A 22,343-nucleotide genomic window follows, 5' to 3' on the forward strand; every position below is an offset into this window, starting at 1 on the left:
ATCATGACGACGAGGACGAAGACGAGCAGGCGGCCGAGCAGCACCATCAGCAGGCGTTGGCTGCCGGGCAGGATCCGGTAGCGACGGCCAGTCTGCCAGACGACATCCCGGTCGAGCAGAAACTGAAGGCGATCACGAAGGAGATCCAGCAGCTGTCCGGAGGCGGGATCAGTGGCGATCGGGAGCTGCGACTGGACAACCGCCAGAGCTTCCTGTCGCTGTCGGACCTGATCAAGAACATCCGGCCGGCCGAGAAGGTGGTGCCGCAGATCGACTCTTCGTACGCGAACACGATGCTCGTGCTTGGCGAGCCTCTCAGCCACGCCGAGAAGAAAAGATAGGCTGAGGTTCCTTCCATCCAGCGTCTTGACGTGTTTTACCTAGGTTAGGTTATTCCGAGGTGCAGATCGTGTTCTCGATCGGTAAACGAAGAAACAGTGTTTTAACTCATCGCACATTCCCCATCTACGCGTAATCCATTCATCCAAGCGGGTTCCGCCAGAGGACCGCAGTTCTTTCTGAGGACGAACGTCCCTCGTGGGGGCTCTCCGGGCACTGGAACCTTTCTGATCGTTCCCTGGCTTGGAGGGTTCCGCGCGAAGGACGACACACTTCTCGAGGGAACACGAAGTCTCCGGTGGTTGCCGGCCCGTGGCTCGTGGTCCACTGCATCTTCCATCCCAACTCGATTTCGGCAAGACTTTCGTAAAATTTGGTTTTTCGCGAACCGAACAAACGGTTCACCGGATATCGCCACGACGACGTAGAGTTAAGCGTAACAGAGCAAAATATCGTTAGCCTTAGTGTACTATTTCTTGTGATTAGAAGCAAACATAAAGAGCACGAAGGAGAGAGATCATTGACAAGACAGAATGGACAAGACGTTCAGAGGAAAGCCGAGGCAAAACTACTGGCATGACTGGCGATCAATAGGGAACCCCTCCGGGAGCAAAACAAATGTAGGTAAGGCTTAGCGAAGCCGCACAGCATCATTTCATACAGTTCAAAGTGGATAGAACTAAAAAAGCGCATTCGATTAATAAAGTATAAGATTTGTACAAAAAAAAAATTCGATGTCTTAAATTCGTTCTTTATTCTTTATGTGAGCCTGTGGGCTGTTGAAGCATTACTTGAAAAGCGGTACGATTCAAAACACACATAAAACATGAATCATGATTGATCGCATTGGCGAATAGTTGGAAGATTGCGCCGTAACTTTTGGCCGTTCGCCGCAGCGATGCTGTCTAATCTCACAGCATCTGATCCGCCTAAAGGTATGCAACGTCATATTTTCCATTAGCTTCAAAATAATTGCACAATTTTGTGTAAATTAAAAGCAATCAAATAACATCAGATGAGAAGTAAAATAAAAACGATTCTCCTTTACGCAGAGCTTTATGCAGCAAAATCAACTGTCGAAATAGCATTTCACCTTTGCGATAACCCAAACAATGCTTATCATTTTCTTTTACTGTTTGTCAATCCGATCGAACTCTAACCAGCCGGGTAAATGTAAATGTTTTCGGTGCGTTAAACCATTCGAGACTCAACAAACACTAGCCAGTTGTATGGCTGATTTCGAAGTCGTTAGTTGGAGCGATGAACGATGGCTAATCGAGAGCGTAGTTCTGCGACACTACAAACCTTTTGGCCACTAGTGATCGTTATTAGCTGTGTAGTTCTGGTAACAGGTACCCACTGTCTCTTAGCTGGTTAGTGTACTAAACCATGTGTAGTGACGATCTACTTTCCTTTTAGATTCGAGAATCTCGGAAATTAGTGAGTTTCTTAGTGTACGCACCTCACGAAGAGAGTGAAATGCCAATCGTGAACCACCAAAATTGACCATCTCGTAACGACTCATGTCCCCGTTACAGAATGCGAAGAGTATCGCAGTATCATCACATCGCGACGCGGGGCTATCTCGCTGAAGCTGCGACCTAAGCCAACCTACTATCAACTGTACAACTGCTCGAACGCTGTGCAGCTGATCGTCGGCGGTGAGGCGGCCAAAAATGGCGAATTCCCACACCACGCACTGCTCGGTTACGCCAGCGGAAAAGATGGAGCCCCGGCCTCGGCGTTCAGTTTCAGCTGCGGTGGTTCTCTGATTTCCGAACGTTTCGTACTGACCGCTGCGCACTGTTTCAGCCACGGCGATCCGATCGTCGTGCGGCTGGGAGAGTACGATCTGAACCTACCGCACTCGCTCAGTCGGATCGACTTCGGGATAGCGCAGATCATCCGCCATCCGCAGTACTTGAACTCACGCTCCTACCACGACATTGCCCTCGTACAGCTGAATGGAACGGTTCCATTTTCCAAAACCATTCGCCCGGCCTGTCTTTGGACGGAACCGGCTCTCAATGTGAGCCATTTCGTTGCGACCGGATTCGGGAGGCTGGAAGAAGGTACTGTGGTGGCCGCATAGGTCTTTCGGTGATACTCACTCAACATGTGTAATGCTCTTCTTGCAGGCAGTTTCGAACTCTCGAGCAAAATGATGAAAGTCCAGCTTGATCTCTTCCCAACCACGGACTGCGATCAGCTGGTTCAACTGAATCGCCGGTTCAGTGACGGAATTAACGAGGGTCAACTGTGCGTAGGGAGTCTGCTCGGGGGAAAGGACACGTGCCAAGGGGACTCTGGTGGCCCGCTGCAGACAGTGATGGAGCCCAAAAGTTGTCTCTATCACGTCGTGGGACTGACGTCGATCGGTGCCGCCTGCGGAATCGGACAGTCGAAGGCTATCTACACGAGTATAGCCCACTACTTGGACTGGATCGAGGAAACGGTTTGGAATCGCGGAATTGGTGTTTAGTGCACCTTTCGTTCGGGTGAATCCCGACGATCGCAGTCACCGACTACTGCCAAAGAATGACAACAAATAAATCGATCACATATCGATGTGCTGGACCGGTTAGAGCTGAGAATTTCGTAATACCTGTAAGACTAGACATTTGGTCGGGTTCATGATCGCGATCAGCCCCTTAGCGGTGAGCCTGTTCTGCAATTCTTTTAAGGTGTTATCGGTTAGGGTTCCGGTTTTCTTAATACTATTGACCACCTTTACCGGTACGGTTGGCAGAGTAGCGTACACAGAAGCTTGTTTCGTATTATTTAGTGGTCGGGTCATTCTACCTACACTGTTATGAGCGGCAACGTCCATATCTCGATCCCATCCCATTTTTGAGTTATCGTCGAACGATCCCAGGACACTCTACGGAGAACCCGCTCAATGGCAGTGATCGCAGCGTACTGACTTAGGTCAAACCACAACCACGAATCACACAACCAACTCAGAAGCGGTCGCTGATTGCATCCAGATTACACTCACACTTCAGCGGTACACACATTTACGAAGGAAGGTGATTCGAAAGGTTCCTGGGAATCGGCAAGAAACAAAGGATTGAATACTCTCCGTTCCTGCACAATGCGGCCAATTATCATGCAGGACAGATAAGACACTTGACGACGACGAGAGTGAGAGAATAAACAAACATTCACTTTTGGAGAGTTGACGCTGTCGCTACCGGCATCAGAGAGAACTGGAAATTCCAATTTGCCGAACGAACGATCGATCTTTCTTCGCCCGATGCGCCAGTGTTCGATCGCGTTTATGAAGCTTATCATGTCGAATTTGGCCCGTGAGCGTAGCGTGCATAGCCTTTCGTAAATGGGTCTGAAGTCGATAATCGCTAGCTTCAATCGCGTATTTGCGAAGAATGGCAGCCATAGCCATAGACGTAGACGTAGCAGCTATCAAGCCTTTTCTGCACACCATTGTCTATATGGCGCATTTCTTGTAGTGTTGCGAGGTCCACTGGCTAGGGTTTCGTCGAGTTACCTGGGGGCCCTCGGCAGAGTGCGTAAGGTTCCATAAGTGAACAGCCAAGTAGTCATGTTCTGTACTCACGGCAGTGATCAAAGCGCGTCTATAACGTCCTTGACCGAAGAAGCCTCGAAGCTGGACATTAGTGCTGCACCGTTTACTTGGACAGGATCGGTTCTTCTGGTGGCACGAAGAGTGTCCACCAACGTAACGCACTATTTCGGCTGGATATATACCTGGTAGCTGGTAGTTTGTGGAGATGAGAAAACTGAACGATTTGCTAGAGATATTAAATCACTATAGAGATAATGAAAGAATAAACAAACTTCCAGTGACATACGCTGGACGCTGCCACTACCGGCTTCAGAGAGAACTGGAAATTCCAGTTTGCTCGGGTTGCTTCGCATTCCTGCGATCGGGTCTCGTCGCATCTCTCCGAACCCGATTTCAGCAGCGCCAGTGCTCGATCGACCTTCGCGTTGTGACGACTGATACTAAAGCAATCCGATCGCATCATTTGTGTGGACCGACTAGGAAGCAGTCCTTAGGAAGTTTAGTCTCTTCCCTTCAAGTGATACAAAATGTTCCTCACGAAAGTCGGGTTGCTGCTACTGCTTGGTTTGTGTGGTATTCAAGGTGAGATTGCGTAACGAAACCGCTGGTCGAAGCATTAGTTTCGAATGTTCATCCGTCATACATTGTCCTTCTCTCCCAATGCTCTCATCAACTGGCGACGAAACGATTCCACATCCTGCCCGAAGGTCAAAGGCTCGCATCGCGAAGTAAGTAAAGCTACCGAGGAAGCGGCGTACTTTGCGTTACCGGTTGATGACCAGTGTTTCGGGTCTCTTCGTAGTGTGTGAAACCTATCGCCAGATCATAACCAGAAAACAAAGCTTGATCCCGCTGACGATCACACCGACACCGATCGTGTACGAGATATACAATTGCACCAACGTCGTCCAGCTGATTGTGGGCGGTGAGCAGGCCAAGTATGGCGAGTTTCCACACCACGCACTGCTCGGATATCCGCGAGAAACCGATAGCACGCAGTACGACTTCCGGTGCGGCGGAACACTGATCAGCGATCGACACGTCCTGACCGCCGCTCACTGTTTCTCGGAAGGCAACCCGGCGGTGGTCCGCTTGGGCGAGTATGACACGGCGAACGTGTCGGACGAGGAAGTCCAGTTCGGTATCGCGGGTGTCCGGAAACATCCACAGTACTCTAACACCCGATCGTACCATGATATCGCCTTGATACGGCTCGATCGCCAGGTGTGGCTGACGAAGTACGTGCGGCCGGCGTGTCTGTGGGATTCGGAAAACCGCAACATAACGAGATATGTGGCCACTGGATTCGGCTACAACGAGACCATTGGCATCGAGCTGTCTACGACGATGATGAAGGTACAGCTGGACGAGTTCCCGGTGGATGATTGTGCGCGAGCGTTCGCCGGGCAAAAGCGCTTCCGGAACGGGGTGCAAGCTGGCCAAATATGCGTTGGAAGCATCGTCGGTGGAAAGGATACGTGTCAGGGTGACTCCGGGGGCCCTCTGCAGGTTTTGGCCAATCCGAAAACCTGCATCTATCATGTAGTCGGTATCACGTCGACGGGCGGTGCCTGCGGTGTGGGCCACTCGAAGGCCATCTACACGAAGGTATCGTACTATCTGGACTGGATCGAGGATAACGTTTGGGGTGCCAATGTTCTGTGAAGGGCTGCGAGCGGCATGCGCAGAATCTAGTGAGCATATCCTACGGACGATCGCTTGTGACGTGACGTAGAATGACAAATCAAAACTAATTACGCTAATAATAATGCTTAGAACCATTGAATAATGGTTCATGTATTTAATCGCAGCTGGAGTTTAAATTTTCGGGTCCATAATTGAGTTCAGATTCAATAAGTAAAACCCAACCCCACACGCCATTTAGTTGACTTCACAGATGAACAAACAGGTGAACGTTGGCCAGGAGCAAAAGATACAGCCAAGAACCATAAGAGCATGTACCTGATTTGGAAGGAAGTCGAAACGTGGTGCACTTAACGTGGCCGTGAAATAGCTTAACACAATAAATATTGCAAAAACCTCCTTTCAAGGTTACTACAAAAGTAAACCTTCTGCCAAATCAAACCTAAACAATTCACCGTTATCTTATAATTAGATGATGGAAAGTGTCAGAACGGTATTTTGTTAGTGTCATGTATTGTGGTAATTGTGATATGTATTGTAAAATTATGGTTCAAAGTTTGTTGCATTTTGTAATAATTTTCGCCACTGCAACTCTTTTGTATTCTATTTAATCTGCAGATGACATATTCCGAAAAGAAATGATGGCCATTTACAGAAAGTTGCAGATAACGTTTTAAATGGAAAGCTAACCCATCAGCACTGCCCCCTTTTCAAAATCTACTGATTCTTCACAGGAGATACAGAAGAGATAAGATTGGTTTGTAATTGTTCCAAAAGAAACTGGGTTTGATTCGCTATCAACAATATTTACTTAAACATTTCGTTTCTATTTTTTACAAATTTTCAAATTACCCGATCTTGTACAGCAAACATTGAACTGTGAAATGGAACCAAGTACTTAAGCCTAAGCAGTGTAAAGTTTGCTTACAGTAGTTAGTAGTTAAGTGCTACCAGGAACATTGTTGCGAGAGTGGACATCGCTATACGGTTAACGTTGCCAGCTCCATTGTCTTCGGTCGTGGTACTAACTCCGGGTACGGTCGTCGTGGCGGGAGGTAGCGTCGGTACTCCTTCCATTCGAATTCGCCACTCGATGGCGGGGTAGATGGGCGAGTACCGTTTGAGATACTCCTCGGTAATTTCGTACTCTCCGAACTTCAGCGTTTCCTTCGGGGTGCCCGGTAACATATCGTACCCATCGCCACCGTCGTACAGAAACTGGCTCATGATGATCCGGTAGGAGGAATCGTCGTTCAGGGGTGAGTAGGATGGAACTTGACACTTTGCGCAGCGCACCACGACGCTCACAACTCGCTCCAGAGGTGGCCGCGAAAGGTCGTACTCCACATGGATTCCTGCCATCTGCAGGAATTCTCCGTACCCGGTCACTCCATCGTACCGGTGGACGCTGTGTTCCAGCATCTGCCGGATAGTGGAACCGGTGACCTCCGTCACTACCATGGCATTACCGAACGGTAGCACCGTTTTGAGGTCCTTCATCGTGATTGGCCCAGCACTGATGGACGCACGAATGCCGCCACCCTGCACGAATCCGATCGCGGCGTCCGTCCAGTAGTCGTCGGCGTTACTTTCGCGCGTCACCGCGTACGTTATCACGACCGAGTCGGCCAGCATGTTGCCGATGTTGCACTCCTCAAACCGACAGCGACTGGAGTCAAGAAACACGTTCGTGTGTCCAATTTTTTCGTCCAACTCCAGGATGCCCGGTCGGTAGAGCTCCAGCAGCTCGAGCACATCCGAGTCACGCTGCACCGTACCGTTCAGCAGGATCGGAGTGCCGTCCAATTCGATCAGGTTACCACCGTCGTCGAACATCACATGCAGATAGCCGAGATACTTCGTGTAGGCGTACGCTTGCACCACCGGAACATCCTTACCGGCGGCATTCTTCACCATCACCGGATAGGGACCTTCGGGTGTCTCCACACTGGGAGCGCTCCCACTGTACAGGAACGTGTGCGAATGGCCACCAATCACCAGATCAACATCCGGACACTCGGCCGCGATTTGCTTGTCCCGCTCGAGACCACTGTGCCCCAAGGCGATCAGCACGTGGACGCCTTGTTCCTTCAGCGCGGTCGCTTCTTTGCTGCAACAAGAAAACGGGTGTTAGATTGCTTGATCAGCACCGAATCTAACCCCGATCGTTACTTGATCGCCTCGATTTCGTCCACAAACTCAACCGTGTTCACGGGGGTCAATGTCTTCGTTTCCGGTGTAAGGTAGCCGATGACTCCGATACGAACGCCCGCTTTCGTGAAGATGGCCGATCGGTTGAGTGATTTGGTCGTTTGCATCGTGGGCGTCTTCGAGAGGTCCAAGTTCGTCACCAGCACGGGGAAGTCGACCTCGTCCAGGAACGGTACCAGTCCTTCCACGCCCAGGTCAAACTCGTGGTTTCCGAGCGACTGTTGGACGAATCGAATCGAGTGGTTATCCCTCAGTGGTTTGAATGCGGCTGCTAACTTACGATGGCGTCTGGTTTAAGTTTGTTCAGGAAGGCGGCCGTTATGTTGTCCTTGTAGACCGAAAACCATGGCGTTCCGGTGTACGTGTCGCCTGCGTTGAGATACAGCACCGGTAGACCCCCGGCCGCTTCCTTCTCGCGGTACTCTCGAACTCTGCGCAGAGATTGGGGAGCAGTTGGAATGTTAAATTAATAATGGCATAAACTTTGGTGGACAGTGGTGAGATTCGGTTTGCGGTACAGTTTGCGAAGCGTTGGCTACCGATCTTCATGTATTGACGTTCAGGTGATTCGGAGCGACCACCGAACCATCGCCTTAGTGATAAACGCTGTCAATCATGCGGCAATTTGTGGCCACCATTTACGCTAATCGCGGTCGTGCGCTGCGGACCAGTGAACCGCGACCAACACCAACGTCTTGAAACGGGACGGTGATTTGCGGTAAAAACAAGCTAATCAAAGGATAACACGAACCACGTGCTGTTTCGAGCCGCCTCATGGGCCATGGCCTATCTACTGTGAACAGTGACGATGCGATAGGTATTTCTTAGTTATCACTGAGAAAATGATAGCTTGTCAGTTAGTGCGAGTTGGCACGTCTACTTGTCGGTGACTTAAAATTCGGTTCGTACTCACTTGTGGGCCACTCGGGCAAAGCCTCCGTAGCAATGGTTGCTGGCAACATCTTCCGGCTGGCAATCGTTACTGTATGCTCCCGTCTGCTCGAACCTGGCGTGCATGTCGTTGTTGTGAAGGATGATCAGTTCCAGACCAGCGGCTCGCGGTGCAGCAGGGTTACAGTAAACCGAGCCTAGGACCACGAGCAGCATGCTAAGCACTTGACTGTTGACCATCTTCCTTTGCTCCTTTCAATTCCGTCAGGATATGTCAAGTCCAGTTATCGGAAACAGTCGGCAGCCTTTAAGTACAAGAAGTAATCATTTCACAATTAGATAAGCACAACAATTTTTTATTTTCTCCAGAAACACCTTCTCACGCCGACACCGACCGAGAAAGACCGACTCTTGATGTGAAGAAGGTTCGCGCGACTGGCACTTGATATTCCCCGAACCATACCACGGAAGGTGATAACCGCCTGCGTATTAGGCCATTTGTCTAGTGGAATCCTTATCCAGAGGGCTGTGTTATCGATAACAATTGTCGCTTATCATCCGCGCCATGTACTGACCATAGACGTCTGTAGCTCCATGTCGAGAAGACCCGTCAGTGGTGATCTCTTGAAGCGTGGCCCGTAACGGGGTCCGAACAGTGGATGGATGCTGTCAACATTAAGTAATTGGTAATAAAGCCATTTCGAACAATCTTGATCCGTCGGTCGGCGGTCAAGCGATCTCGGTGATGCACCCAGAGTCCAACATCCAACGCATGATCAAAACAGTCACAAATGACCCTGAGTTTGTGTCGTTCAATTGCCCATTTTCCGATTGTTTTTCAAACGTGCCCATTGTGAACGACAAATCGTGCACCGTGCATGATGGCAACAAATAGTTCCGACGCAGGGCAGATGAAATACCCTCATTAAGATAAACGCCTGAATGGGACAATGGAAGCCACTAAAACACTTTATCAACGTCGCATGCAACTAGTACCTGCGGTATCTGCTAGGGAGCGAAGAGAGTGAAACTTTCCTCCACGAGAAGTCCGTGGCCCCAACAATAATGCCATAACTTTCTACAGGTGGCATTGGGTTTCATTACAGGCAGCGAATGTGGCCTTTATTATCTATCTGTTGGACAGCTTTCGAGCTAAGGCCTCTGCTTCGGGCAATCTAGTTTCAGTGTCAGAATCAGGAATAAAACATCAATTTGGAATAGGATTACCACGTTCAGTACTTTGATGTTCGCTGTTATCAGAACTCAGAAAACCACGTCTATCTATCTGATCCGCTGGTCACATGACGGATGACGATCGAGTCACTGAACCCCAAAAACAATGCATCAAATCGCCCAGATCGCAGCATCCCTCGTCGTTTACGGACAGACACGCTAATGGAAAGCAAAATTAGAATGCCATCCACAGCGCGGGGCAGACGTAGGATAAAATTAACACTCGACACCGACCACTCTTCCTGTAGTGGTGGTGTACTGTATTAAGATGTCGAAGACTAGTTGTCGATACGGTGCGTCACGTCGTCACGCGGGATGATCGATGACAAACGGTTTGCCGTTTCGCTTCAAATTTGGTCACTCGCACCAGAGGCACGCACATTGCTCAATACAATCGAAGGAAGTCACTTAGAGCACCTCATTTACCCAAGCGGCAAACATTTACTTAAAATAGTTACGCGGTTCCCTTCGACAGCACGCTGTCATCTGACAGACGCGCCATTTTCTGGTGAGAACTTTGATCTATTTTCTGCGTGTCTGCGGCCAATGTGAGACAATGGCCCTCTCTTTTTGCACTTTGGCACTTGGCATCACCGACAGCGTAACGTTAAAATGCTTTAAAGTGGTTTTTATAAGAAACAGTCTGCGAATCGAATCGCACGGCTCTTCGAGGTTCACCGAAGGCCGTTTTTGCATGCGCGAAGCTTCGATCGTGCAGCACTACCGTAGGGGCCAAGGTAAGCCCTCTCCAACGCGGTATTTACTCACGTGATAAGTCGCGTAAGTACCGCGTGTGCCGCGTTCGCTGTTTCGCCGATTGTTATGCCAACAACGTGCCACGTTATTGTGGCATTTTTTTAGATGCCACACTTATAGTATTACGACCACCGGTGCGGTACACAATAGCGCTCCAGAAATTCCCTCATGTCCGGTGCAATTATCCGAATGTCAAAAACTCACAGAATTAGGCTTTGCCGCGCTTTTATACACTTTACGCACTCCTACACCGACAGGTGGCCAGTGGTTTTACCAACGCCACGCCAAGGCTCAGCGACGCACACGGTAAAACCCGGCACAGATCGCGCGATCAGGTCGGCAGCAGACAACAGCTGGCGGAACACGCACTGATGACGATCGTTGAAATACTGACGACCGGCGTAGCGTCAGCCGTTTTGCAGCCGTAGCCGTAACAGGTACTTTCCGGAGCTGAGTGAGAGATAGCGAAAGAGCGTCAGACGCGACTCAGCATGCCCAAAAGCTTGGGGCGCACATGTTAGAGGTCAGGTGGAACGATGCCTTTCACTGGGGGATGGCAAGGGTGTGACGAGCCGGGAAGCCAATTTTTGGCGACGGAAAATAACAATGCGTGTCCGAAAGGATGTACAATAAGCCTTAAATCTGAGATACTATTCTGGGATTAAGTCTGTCTCGGTGGTACGAGTGTAACAGGTTATTAGTAAAGTACAACTTTGTGTTTCGTTTTTTTTGGAAATCCTCTCACTGGGGTGCCACACGGAGCGCGAACCGGAGCGTAAAAACGTCAGATCGTTTACGCTTCGTGTGGCAGGTTTAAAGTATAAAACCGAAATGTCAAACGTGTTTACATTCGTGTTTTTGGTGCGAGAAAATAGAAATCGAGAAATAGAAAGAGAATTAAGATGATTTCTGAATATTTTTTTCTGTATTTTTAGATTTTGTTGCTATACCAGCAAATAAGAACTTACATCATCCTTTGTTTGCAGGGTTGCAGGGTTAAACAAAGCAGGTTTGACGTGTCCGCTGAGGCATAAACGTTTTGACATAAGCGCAAACAGTTTGTCGTTTATCTGAAATGTCAGATCGTTTTTTTCGCATCATGTGGCCGGCCAGTAAAGCTCAGCCTAACCGTACCCGTCTGTACAAACATCGTCTGCATCAGGGAAAACAAGAGACAGATAAGAGTCCGTTCTGGACGAGTGTTTTAGTCAAGTGGGCGATAGCATTTATCCATTTGACACGGCACAAGAAGAGACCGTGGGATGCACCGCTACAGAACGGCTAAATGTGTTAGCTTCCAGCTACCTTGGCACTCGATAAGAAACTACTTGGCACTACAACCCTGGCAGGTTCCGCGGCCAATAGTTGCAGCTTCCTCTGCTTATCAAACTATCTCGGCCTTTGGCATCAATTGACTTGACCGCCGCTGAACTACGCTTAACTACGGTGTCGCAAGTGCTGGAATGAAGTCGAACTGGGAACACTAAGTAACTAAATGTGTAAGATGATTGAAGATACGATGCAAGGCAAGATTTGGCGCTGATTGCGGTACACCTCACGCGCTGAGTGCTGCTTCCTCCGGTTTTCCGAATGGTTGGATGCGTCGGAGAGCGTTTCAGATTGCGACAGCCGCCGGTAAGTGAACTAATCAGGGTAATGTGCCTAGGAAAAGGGAACATTGTTGTAGTTTTCAACACATTGCAGGAAAAACATGGACAAGGAATTTCTGTCCCATCTCACACACTATCCGTCACGACGTGCTTAGCGAAGAACTAAAGTCTATGCTGAATTGATAATAGCTTTCAAGCTCCAATGAGGAACATTTTGTCCTGAACGTTGGTGGAACAGTTTCAACACATTTTATCACCATTAGCCTCGCAGTTCGTGTGTAATTTGCATTAAAAATGGCGCTTTTTAAACTTTGCCGAAAACGAAAGGTGTTGGAAACTGTTTCCGTCTACGGACGATGTAGAAACAGTTTTTATTCAAAGTTCTCCTTTGGACTTGTTCGTGTCCATAGAAGAATTGCAATTTCTTGGAAGCAAGATTCAATGAAGACGGAGGAAAAATCGCGGTTGAGTGGCACGCCTTTTTTGGTGGGTTTGTCTTTTGCCGCATGAAAAGAGACGATAAAGCTGGGGATTTTGCAGCTGTCACGGTCGCGAACATGTTTCGCCCATCCCTCGGCCATAGCAACCCTAAAGCACTGGACATCTCGTTGGAATCATATCTGGTTCGAAAATCGGTCGATGGCACAAAATGAGAGAGCGCCTGCTGAATCTATTAACCGGGGCCAGGTGCTTTCGGCCTGGGCGTCAACTGCCACGGATGGTTTGTGTGGTCTCCGACCGCAACACGTACGGTTGTTACCGGCAATTGATTGGCCTACTGCCACTAATTAACAGCCCACTCTAGATATTGGGCCGCTTATTAACCCGTCGCCAACAGTGATTCGCATCGATTATGTTGATCGAGTAAGTCCACACGGTGGATAAGAGAACAGTTGATTGATCACGTGCCGTGTAGAATGCTTTAAGGGTTTTTTTACATCCAGTCTACCTTATCAATTTAATTTTCACCCTTACGTTAATGGTAATCAGTGGAGCACGCTCCCACGTGGGATAGTAGAAATTTCACGTACTGTTTTATCACACGTTTGGTGTTGGATGGGTTGGTTGGATGGTTAACATTTGGTAGTTAATCAAGACTTCACATGTCCGGTGTGCTATTATGACGCTAGTTGTAAAGTATTTTTCCCCTTCAACACTTATACACCTGGAGGGCACACTCAATTTTCCGCACCATGTAATTATAATCAATGCAGACACATCCTAGTGGATGCGAAGTAGTAAACAGCAATCGTTCACTACCGGTAATAATGCCCCGAAGCATCTCGTGTGGCGTGAAAGTGATGTAACAGTAATTACTTTTGCCAGCAAGTTAACTAACTGTCGCGCCAAAATCCGAATCGTTCGCCCATGATTTGGTGCAGTTGCAGTATTCTAACTCTTTTACTTTCACTCTACTTTTTCACCTAACACTGTGGACTGAAATAAGATCAAATAAGTGGTGATTTAGTACGTCAATAGCTAATCGATATCGCGTTATGCGACTTGCGTGAGTTTAGTCATATTTCTTGATAATTTTAGTGTTTTTATTTGTTTATTTAATTGCTTTTTGTAAGCTATTACATTTCATTGAGTAGCGTTCGTTCAAATTTTGTTTTAGTTTTCACATTTTTTAGTACAATTGAGCTGTTCAACCATGCCATGCGGATTGCATAACTTTTGGCGCTCGTTTCACTTTTTCGCCCAACTTTATTCTTTCTTTCGGTCGTCCGCTTAAGTTTAAAAGCCCTCAACAGTAGGGTAAGATGAAACAAAGTGTATTGTTTCTACCGTCGTAATATCGTTGGTTGGTTGAGTAATATTTTCCTACCCTGTCGGCTTTGTCTATAAATAACTAACGGTTCCGGTTACTACTTTCCTTTGTCCCGGTCGCCCCAAAACCTTATTGCTTCCGCTTGACCCCTGACTTGACACTCTTTGGCAGCCGCACGCAATCGTTCAATCTAAAATCTTGTGATTGAGTTTCTTTACAGCAACCCAGCCCAGCAAAGGGTGGATCCTTGCTGCCGTATTTATGATCCTACCGGCAACCGGGCTCGGTCCCGGTCGTCGCATCTTTGGTAACAGGTTCCCACCTATCTCGTCCCGACTCTCCAGTCGGCAGTCTGCGCAGGCATTATGTAACGGACACGCACCCCGCACCGGCTACTGCTCTAGTGTAAAGTTTTTCCGAAAGTATCCCAAGAAGGACACCCCATTCCCCGCACGCAAACCTTGACCTTTGCCGAATGCAATTACTTGCCGCATTCCCCTTCTCGGAACATTAATTCCGAATTAGCTAACCACTGCGAAGGCCGGCTTACGCCACGTTCGGCAGCCGGCAACGACTCATTGACTTCACAGCCTATTTCCTAACGTTCACCGTCATCGTGATGTTTGCGGTGGTCGGCCTAAGCCCTTCTGCAGATGTCGTTATGCTTTCGGCCCCCCCAAAAAACGCTGCGGTGCGGTGCGGTTCGAAGCTGCTTTATCACTGTACGCCGCTCCTTGATTGACTTCTTCCCACCAGACGCTAATCGGTGGATGGCTTTCTGGCCACCTTCAGCTTCTGTCGGAAGTGCCGTGCCACTTTCAATTATTACAGTTTATCGCCTCTCGCACGTCGCGTCTGGCAGCCTTGAGTGTCGTCGGCTGAATAAAATATCTTTGGTTGTCGATAAGCGCCCGCAAGGCGCGTGGTGCTGTATGACCCGCCTCGAAGTCTGCACGCTGTAACCGGAAGCCACCGGCGGCTACATGCCGCAACAGCTTCCGACACTCTAGCCCACGGAACCACGATTCGTCATCTTTCGTCCTCGACCTACGGTATCACTTTCGTATCACTCACTCCGCGGCTCGAGAACCGATAAATGAGGCCGGGGCCAGACGTCGTCGGGATCGGCCGATGGTTCACGGTGTCCGGGGAGATGCTGGCGGCGAGGCGAAGGTCCTTCCGCCGTCGGGGCCGCTGAGTGGCACGTCCGTTCGCGTCCGTGGTAGCGGAGCGTAGCTCAGATTGTGTCCCAGATAGGCGCTAATTAGGAGGACGTCCGGCGAGAGGTTCAGCCCGCGTTCGGCGGACATCCGCTGCAGCCGTTCGTACATGGCGGCCGCCGTAAGTGGCCCCGACGGTGTCCAGCTCGGCGATTCGCGTGGCTCTTCCGGTGCGTCAGGAATCATTCTCTGTACGCGGAGCGTTCCAACGGATATTTAATTTGTCCACCGTTTCCTAGGACGCGGCCCAATTGAGCTTACAGTTCGAACTGGTGCTCAACGCAGGAACACACGCGGGCACGACGCAGACGACGGCTGACAGACCGTACCGGACGATTGACAAAATGCAACTGTCCTGAGGTGGCCCGAGGGTCGTGGCAGGCGGCCACAACACTGCTTCCCTTTTTAGGGGCCGCATACCGTACCGTACCGTTCGAACGAACCCTCGGGAACGAATCTGGAAGCCATATGAAGACGGTTTGTGCCGAGGTCGATGACGATTGCAGCTGATCGAACGGGAAGTGAAAAGTACCATAGAGACCCGGTCGCTTAGCGCCCTGCATTCGAGCCATATCGGCTTTTTTGCTTCTTTTTCTCATGCTCAATGAAAGAGAAAAAGAGAGAGAGAGAGAAAAAGAGAGAGAAAGAGAGAGAGAAAGGGCTGGCAGGGAAGCCTCAGCCGTATGGGTTACGGTCCATAAACGTCAGCCAGACCACGGAATGAAGCAGAACAACGGAAAGGATACGCAGATTGGTTCCCTTTAAAGGACCCCGGACTTGGCACCCTCCGGCACTGAGGGTGTTGATAGCACGGAAGGGCTGGGATTTTACCGGAGTGTCGCCAATTGGGCTGCCGTAGTTTTGTAGTCTTTCTTTTTTATGGTGGACCGACCATTGCAACTTTGCTGTCCTTGTGGTACATTCTGCAGCCACAACTTTAAATTATTGGCCTTCCTATGATGCTGTCCAATTTCTGTGGCTAAACGTAGGATGATTTGCTTAAAACATGGACCATTTGCTTCTTCCCAGCAGATATTAGTTGCCCGCGCCCTGCGAGTGATGACCAATTTCAGTTGATCGTTCCGGTCCGGCTACCACCCAACGGTCGTCCTTCTGCGGCCATATGCTGCAAACGTGTGCCATACAGGAACGTGCTTTCCGGCCCGCTGAGCATGAGCTGGCCCATCTGGAAGGCTGGAGTCGTGGAGTGGCCGCGCCGAATGCATGAATCACATTATCCTCAATTTTGCGTTCCTCGAAATTTATGCTCGGTACACTTTTCTTGCAATAGCAATTTCTTTTCGTCCAATGCATAAAGTATGCATTCATTGTCGAATTAGCCAAAGTGTGTTTCGGTTGCGGATCTGGACCTCGTGCGGAGAGTGGATCTCGCTGCATTGTCCCATGCACGAGAAGTGGGAAACTGTTTGTAGAAATAATACATTTTTATGACGCTGCCCGGAGTGACACTCAAGAGTCGTTTCAAATGCAGTCCATTGAGCACGAACGCGCAACGAGCCATTGGCACTTCCATGCGCCTGGAGACCGTAACCGTCGCGATGGAAATGTCCGGACAAAAACAAAACGAACGTCATCTGGAATGTAGAGTTTCTGTGCGGGAACGAGACAGCTGCCAATGCTTCTCTCCTGGGAAAAGTGTCCGTTGTCAGGCATTGCACCCGCGAAGGATTCACCCGGGCATGGGATCGGGCTCCCACATTCAAAATGCTTTCATAAACCCATTACACCGTGGCCAGCACCGGGACTAGTTTGGAGCACTGTTCCGGGACCAACTTCTAGCGGCCGGAATATCCCTAAGAGACTGATCTTTTCTGTCTTGCATGCGTGGTTCCGGTTGGTAAAGTAGATGCATTTTTAATGCATAAGTTCAAAAGTGAATTTTGAATAACTTTGTTGGGTTTTGTTTTCTATTGCTCTAGTATCGGGAAGCAACAATGACCCCTATTGTTTCTTTCGGTCTACTGAATGGCTCATTCGTGTCATAACTTGTCAGTAACAATGCAGCTCTTTTGTGGCCCCATCAGGCACGATGTACATACAAATTGTCAAGTCCACAGCCCATAAGTGGTAATCCTTACAAAATTCTGCCGCCAGCACAACGAAAAGGTCAGACGGGGTACTCCGTGTCGGTTGGCACAAGTGCGCTGAAAGTTAGTTATTGTTTATTACACCCAACGACAAAACAACTAGTCTGGCATTTTACGAGACAGGGTGTCAGATAGGTCCTAGGTCCAGTTGTTTCTGGTTTGCAAAGTTGATTCTAGCTGACCAGCAGACAAATGCTTGCTGGCTGTTAGCCAGCCATTTTGTTAATTGCTGTGCATTTAATGTTAAATATTTCCTCCAAGTTCACGCCGATTCCCCAACGTACTGAAGGTTTTTGGAAAACGAAACGCTGTTCAGCTGTATCGGTTGTTCTGTTATTAGAATCAATGTTCACTAAACAAACGATTAAATTCGGTCAAAATTTAGTAAGTGGTGTGGTAATTGTGGTCAGCCATTTGCGTGGACACTCAGCGAGACAAAATGTAGTCCATAGGTCATTGAATTAGTTTCCCATTTTCCCGAGTTGCGAGAAAAACCATAACTGATTCTCCCGTGCGACGAGCTTGTTTGTAGGTTTAGTAGTTTTCAAAGCGCTCCCCAAACCAGTGACCTCATTCGATTCCGCATAAAAAATGGTTTAATTGGTTATGATTATCGATTCACTTAAACTTAATTGCTTAATTGATTCACAATTCATCAAACGTCAACAGTGCACTTGAAGTGCGCATCAAATCATTTAAAAGTGTGCTTTGAAGCTGAGGGATTTGGCCGGAAGTTTGAGTAAATGCTATCAACCTATTGATTGTGTCATGATTTGCGTAATAACCGACCATTCAAAGAGAAATCTTTGGAACAGAAAATAAAATTAAACAACAACCGGGGCGTTTAATTGCCCTCATGGAGGTCTTTGATGCAGCTCGTCGGAAAATCACAGCTTTCCTCCTCCTGAGCTAAGCCGACTGCAACACGCCATGCTTTGTTCCAATCAACTTATTTCTAAACCCACAAAACAAAGAAAATGCTGCTCAGGATTCTACCATCAGTATTGCTATTAAAATTCCAGCCAGCTTAGGAACAATGCAAACGCATCACGTCTCTAGGGAATGCTAGGACCAACACCGACTTACAGTTAGGAACCCATCAGTCCTTGTTACTGGTTCGTTCCTTTCCATGAACCAGTAACAAGGAGAATACTGCTGAGAATGTACGTACACGATGAACATCGAAACGAAATACTGATCGAACGTTTATGAATGCACCTTGCTGACGTGAAGACCGATGGGCGACCGAGCGTCGATACTCTTGAAGGACGCATCCGCATTTGGACAAAGTTTCGTTCGTCCTTTTTCCTGGTCTCCATATTTAGAGTGCTCCCTCTTTTCGCTGCTCCCTTTCTAGGCTCTGTTTCGAGTGTGTGCGAGAGCTGCACCTGGACAACGTCCATGAATTCTGTTTTGAAAATGATTCATTTATAAACTTCAATTTCTAGCATCAGGCTCGAGGGCGAATCGAGGATCAAACGCAACACGCGAGCGTACATGGGAGCGAACATGTTGGTTGGCTGCGTATTTTATGCCGGACAAACCCTAGCGCTTTGGATCTTTTTTTTATTCCGCGCGAAATCAGAAGCATTCCAACGGGAATGCCATACCAATGCCACCCGATGTCCTTATGGCCGTCTCGTGATCGTGCAGTCCGAGCACGTGGGCCCATACGCCGTGTGCCGGGCATACCATCCAATTCACACCTTCCGGTAACTTTGCACTTGGCCAAAGTATCGTTGAACGTTGTCTAAGAGTTTAGCATGCAAATGCGCCACGCTGCAGTTGGTGTGGCGCGCAAATCAAACGGATGTTGATGAAACTATTCCAATCTTTTCCCGTCCGCCCGGAACGTGTAGTGGCAAGTTTTTTGCCGTTTTTATGTTTTGCATACCACCAAGAACGGGGTTCCGGTGAAGAAAGTCCGGTGTGAAGTGGAGTTCGTTTACATTTTCAGCATCGGCACCGCGTTGAAGAACCCCCCTTGAAGATTCTTTGCTGAAAACGATGTCACGGCATTTTTATCGAAAATGGGTCCTTCGGCGAAATTGACTACATTTCGTAAGCATCACGAGCCACGAGTACCTTTCCCGAATTCAAATCTTCTGCCCGTTTTATGGACCGATTCTGCTTTCAAAGTGTAAGTCTTCAATTTCTTCGCAACAGCGTGATGCATTTGATTCCGGCCGTCAAGCTATGAAAGGGTTCCCAATCCAGCTCCAGTTTCCATGAGCAGGTTTACTGACTCGTGGAAATGTCTGGCCCATTGCGTTTCGGCAATGCTAGCAAATGCTCGACGAGCGCAACGAGTGCCATAAAATTAAGCGTTCTTCATCGTACGTCCTGAATGCTCTCTCTGTTTTCCGGACCAGCGTACCTTGCTTTCTGGGAAAACATCCTCGTGAATTATTAAGCTGGCAGAGGGAAATCACGCTTCATAATTCATCAAGTACGCAGGCCCAACGGGAACTCTCTTCGGCTTGTTGAAAATAATAACCAACGAGTGTTTGTCGAAATTGGCCGAGACTTGCGCCGAGGTAATCAGATCACCGAGGATACTGGGCGAATACTGGAGCAAGAGTGCGAATTGAACATTGGTTCGTCTTGGCCGATCTTAGAATATCCTTGCATTGTGTGGCTCATTATAACTCGCGCTACCTTTTACTTGGCTTAATATCACTTGAGTTATATAGACATTTTATTTAGGCAATCAGGCCTGGGCAGTTTAGAACTTGACTTCATTTTGCTCCTCACCGATGTTTGAGACGACTTGCAACTTACCTGTATGATTTGGAACTCAGAATTGCACTGTGGTTGTCTTTCTCCAAACATAATGAACAGCTAATAATTTCTCGTCACTTGTAGAGTTCAATACGTCTGTTAGTCAATGGTGCAATGCATTTTATTTATTACCGTCAGAGACACCAATTTAGTAACTCATGGGTTCTTAAGCCAGTACCCTGCGCTGTGGTATCATCTCCTCAATATGGATTAGTTTTGAAGTTAGTTTGAAGTTCTACGTCTAAGTTATGCGTCTAAGTAAGACAAAGTAATTCCTTACATTATTATTTAAAAAACTTCGGAAGTCCGAACTTTTGCGGCAACTACCTAAACTCTGTATATTTTATCTAAATTTTTTGTGTAAATGTCGAAAATTATCGACCCCTGCGTATCGACCCCTACAGGTACTTCACCATCTGCCACCCGATTCCAAGGGTTGTGCTTCGATTCCCCGGCCCACACTCGTCCTGCCGTGCGCGTGTTCGTTCGCGTTGGCGCACGTCCCGGCGCACGACCATCGAACGCACGCGCCACCACCACTACGAAATGCGCCGACTCCATCTCTTTCGCTCCTCTCCTTCGCTTCCATTGCCTTCGCCTGGCATATGTCCTTCCGCGGCTGCCAGCAGGCGTCGTCGGGCCGCTCTCGTGCCATTTCACTCTGGCACCCTTCGAACTCGGTGAAACAACTGCCATTCCCCGGCAATCAAGCAGGATCAGCCGGCGGAGGCGACGGCGACGGCGGCAGCAGCAGCTGTTCCGAGCGCGCCGCGGCGACCCACAACATAGGAAAAAAAGCATAAACGCTTCCCGGACAGATTGTTGTAGGGTGCGTAGTCGGCGGCTCTCTCTCTTCCTTTCTCGCTGCCATCTCGCTCACTCGCGCACACGCCTCGCGCAGCCCGGTGCAAAACGCTGCGCAGCCGGCCGACCGTCGGACGCAGCATAATCCGCCTGCTCCCGGTTGCCGGCCGTCGTGTGTTAATGTGTTTCTGCGTGTGCACCTTTGAAAACAACGCGCAAACCGTTAACCGCCAGCGGATGGCGAACGCACTGCGAACGTGATCATCGAGAGAGAGCAAAGGAGGAAGAAAGAGTAGAGAGAGAGTAGGGACACGTGAAACCTGCCGTCAGCTTCCGAAAACTAGGACCACCGACGGGCGTTGGCGTTCATTTGAGGAAGTGACGTTGCGCGAGCTGCAACGTGCGGCTCTGCGTTTGAGTGTTACTGCTGAAGGTGCTTCGTGACCCATTGACAGTGGACAAGTGAAACTCTGCTCTGCTTATTTGTTGCTCAAAGCTTCAGGACGACCGTAATGTCCGGGGGTCCTTAGAAAGCCCTGGCGGCACGAGTCATCATCGTCATGCCAAAAACTGTTCCAAAGACCGATCGTCCGACTCGTGGACGACGGGGCACTCCAGGCTCAGGCACTCCTTCACCGAGCCACGCCGAACGCCAGCATCCAGTGAGGATTAGAGACGCCAGGACACATCGAGACTCGCGGCCTTACCCGATCGTCGGGAGGGTAGCACAACCTCGGCCACCCTCGCCGCAATCCGTTTCGTCCAGCACCGACCAGCCTCGAGTGCCGGTGGGTCGAGTGAGCCCGGCCGCTTCGAACTATCTACTGGAAGCGCTCCACCGAATCCGTGAGCTGCAGGATGAGCTCGATTTCCTGCAGAACGATCCGTACGCCGAGGACACGGACGAAGACGACGATGAGGGCGACGGGCAGCCGGAGGATGTGATTGGCGGGCAGCAAGCGGAAGCCATCGGGTGGGCCGTCTGCGCCCGGGAGACGATCCAGTTCCTGCAGCGCGAAGGCATCCCGGCCGACAGCCCGCTGCTGGCGAACCTTCGCCAACGTCTCATCGGCCCCGACCGGCGGCGCGAGGAACCGACCGTACCCGACGGAGGACTATCCTGCTGAGCCCCTGCAGCGGCCCACGGGAGTATCTGCCCCGTACACGGTGTCTAGTCAACCGTCTAGTTGGTCAGTGCTCCCAAGCGGCCTTCCAACAATCGAAAGACGTGTGCGTAAGTGTGCGACTCTTCAAAGAGAAAAACTCTAGTCACATTAAGCTAAGTACGTAGCCGTTCGTAACTTTCTTCGAAGCGAATCTAAATAAACCAAACCATTTATCGATAACATCGACCACCGCTGCTGTGTTTTGTCTGCGCCTGGAAGCAGGCAACACGCACACCACATGTCGCGTGTCCACCTGTTACTT

At 49.3% G+C, this 22,343-nt stretch overlaps 3 protein-coding genes across 4 annotated transcripts; 2 read left to right on the forward strand and 1 right to left on the reverse strand.

The window, feature by feature from the left end:
- Nucleotides 1–4,326: 4,326 nt before the first annotated feature.
- On the forward strand, nucleotides 4,327–6,115 carry LOC131210905 (serine protease snake-like). Its single transcript, XM_058204222.1, has 3 exons — nucleotides 4,327–4,468; nucleotides 4,594–4,614; nucleotides 4,689–6,115. The coding sequence occupies exons 1-3, from the start codon at nucleotides 4,414–4,416 to the stop codon at nucleotides 5,549–5,551; spliced, it is 939 nt and encodes a 312-aa protein (XP_058060205.1). The 5' UTR covers nucleotides 4,327–4,413; the 3' UTR covers nucleotides 5,552–6,115.
- LOC131210904 (protein 5NUC-like) lies at nucleotides 5,494–10,920 on the reverse strand. 2 transcript variants are annotated; one of them, XM_058204220.1, is made up of 5 exons: nucleotides 10,634–10,920; nucleotides 8,655–8,937; nucleotides 8,022–8,172; nucleotides 7,703–7,959; nucleotides 5,494–7,640 (listed from the first exon to the last, which is right to left on the reverse strand). In XM_058204220.1, exons 2-5 carry the CDS (start codon nucleotides 8,870–8,872, stop codon nucleotides 6,464–6,466), a joined length of 1,803 nt encoding a protein of 600 aa, XP_058060203.1. In that variant the 5' UTR covers nucleotides 8,873–8,937; nucleotides 10,634–10,920; the 3' UTR covers nucleotides 5,494–6,463. The 2 variants fall into 2 exon arrangements, with proteins under 2 accessions (XP_058060203.1, XP_058060204.1); XM_058204221.1 differs by having other exon boundaries at nucleotides 10,826–10,919.
- Nucleotides 10,921–20,359: 9,439 nt separating this feature from the next.
- LOC131207024 (uncharacterized) lies at nucleotides 20,360–22,042 on the forward strand. The gene is made up of 2 exons (XM_058199631.1): nucleotides 20,360–20,369; nucleotides 21,642–22,042. The coding sequence occupies exons 1-2, from the start codon at nucleotides 20,360–20,362 to the stop codon at nucleotides 22,040–22,042; spliced, it is 411 nt and encodes a 136-aa protein (XP_058055614.1).
- The last annotated feature ends 301 nt before the right edge of the window (nucleotides 22,043–22,343 follow it).

Source organism: Anopheles bellator, chromosome 2 (assembly GCF_943735745.2).
Source record: "Anopheles bellator chromosome 2, idAnoBellAS_SP24_06.2, whole genome shotgun sequence".
Taxonomy (NCBI): domain Eukaryota; kingdom Metazoa; phylum Arthropoda; class Insecta; order Diptera; family Culicidae; genus Anopheles; species Anopheles bellator.

Coding starts and splice junctions, on each gene's coding strand:
- LOC131210905 (XM_058204222.1), top strand. CDS start 4,414: ATGTTCCTCACGAAAGTCGGGTTGCTGCTACTGCTTGGTTTGTGTGGT. Junction 4,469..4,593: donor TGGTTTGTGTGGTATTCAAG/GTGAGATTGCGT, acceptor TCCTGCCCGAAG/GTCAAAGGCTCGCATCGCGA. Junction 4,615..4,688: donor TCAAAGGCTCGCATCGCGAA/GTAAGTAAAGCT, acceptor GTCTCTTCGTAG/TGTGTGAAACCTATCGCCAG.
- LOC131210904 (XM_058204220.1), bottom strand. CDS start 8,872: ATGGTCAACAGTCAAGTGCTTAGCATGCTGCTCGTGGTCCTAGGCTCG. Junction 8,173..8,654: donor TTTGCCCGAGTGGCCCACAA/GTGAGTACGAAC, acceptor ATCTCTGCGCAG/AGTTCGAGAGTACCGCGAGA. Junction 7,960..8,021: donor AACTTAAACCAGACGCCATC/GTAAGTTAGCAG, acceptor TTCGTCCAACAG/TCGCTCGGAAACCACGAGTT.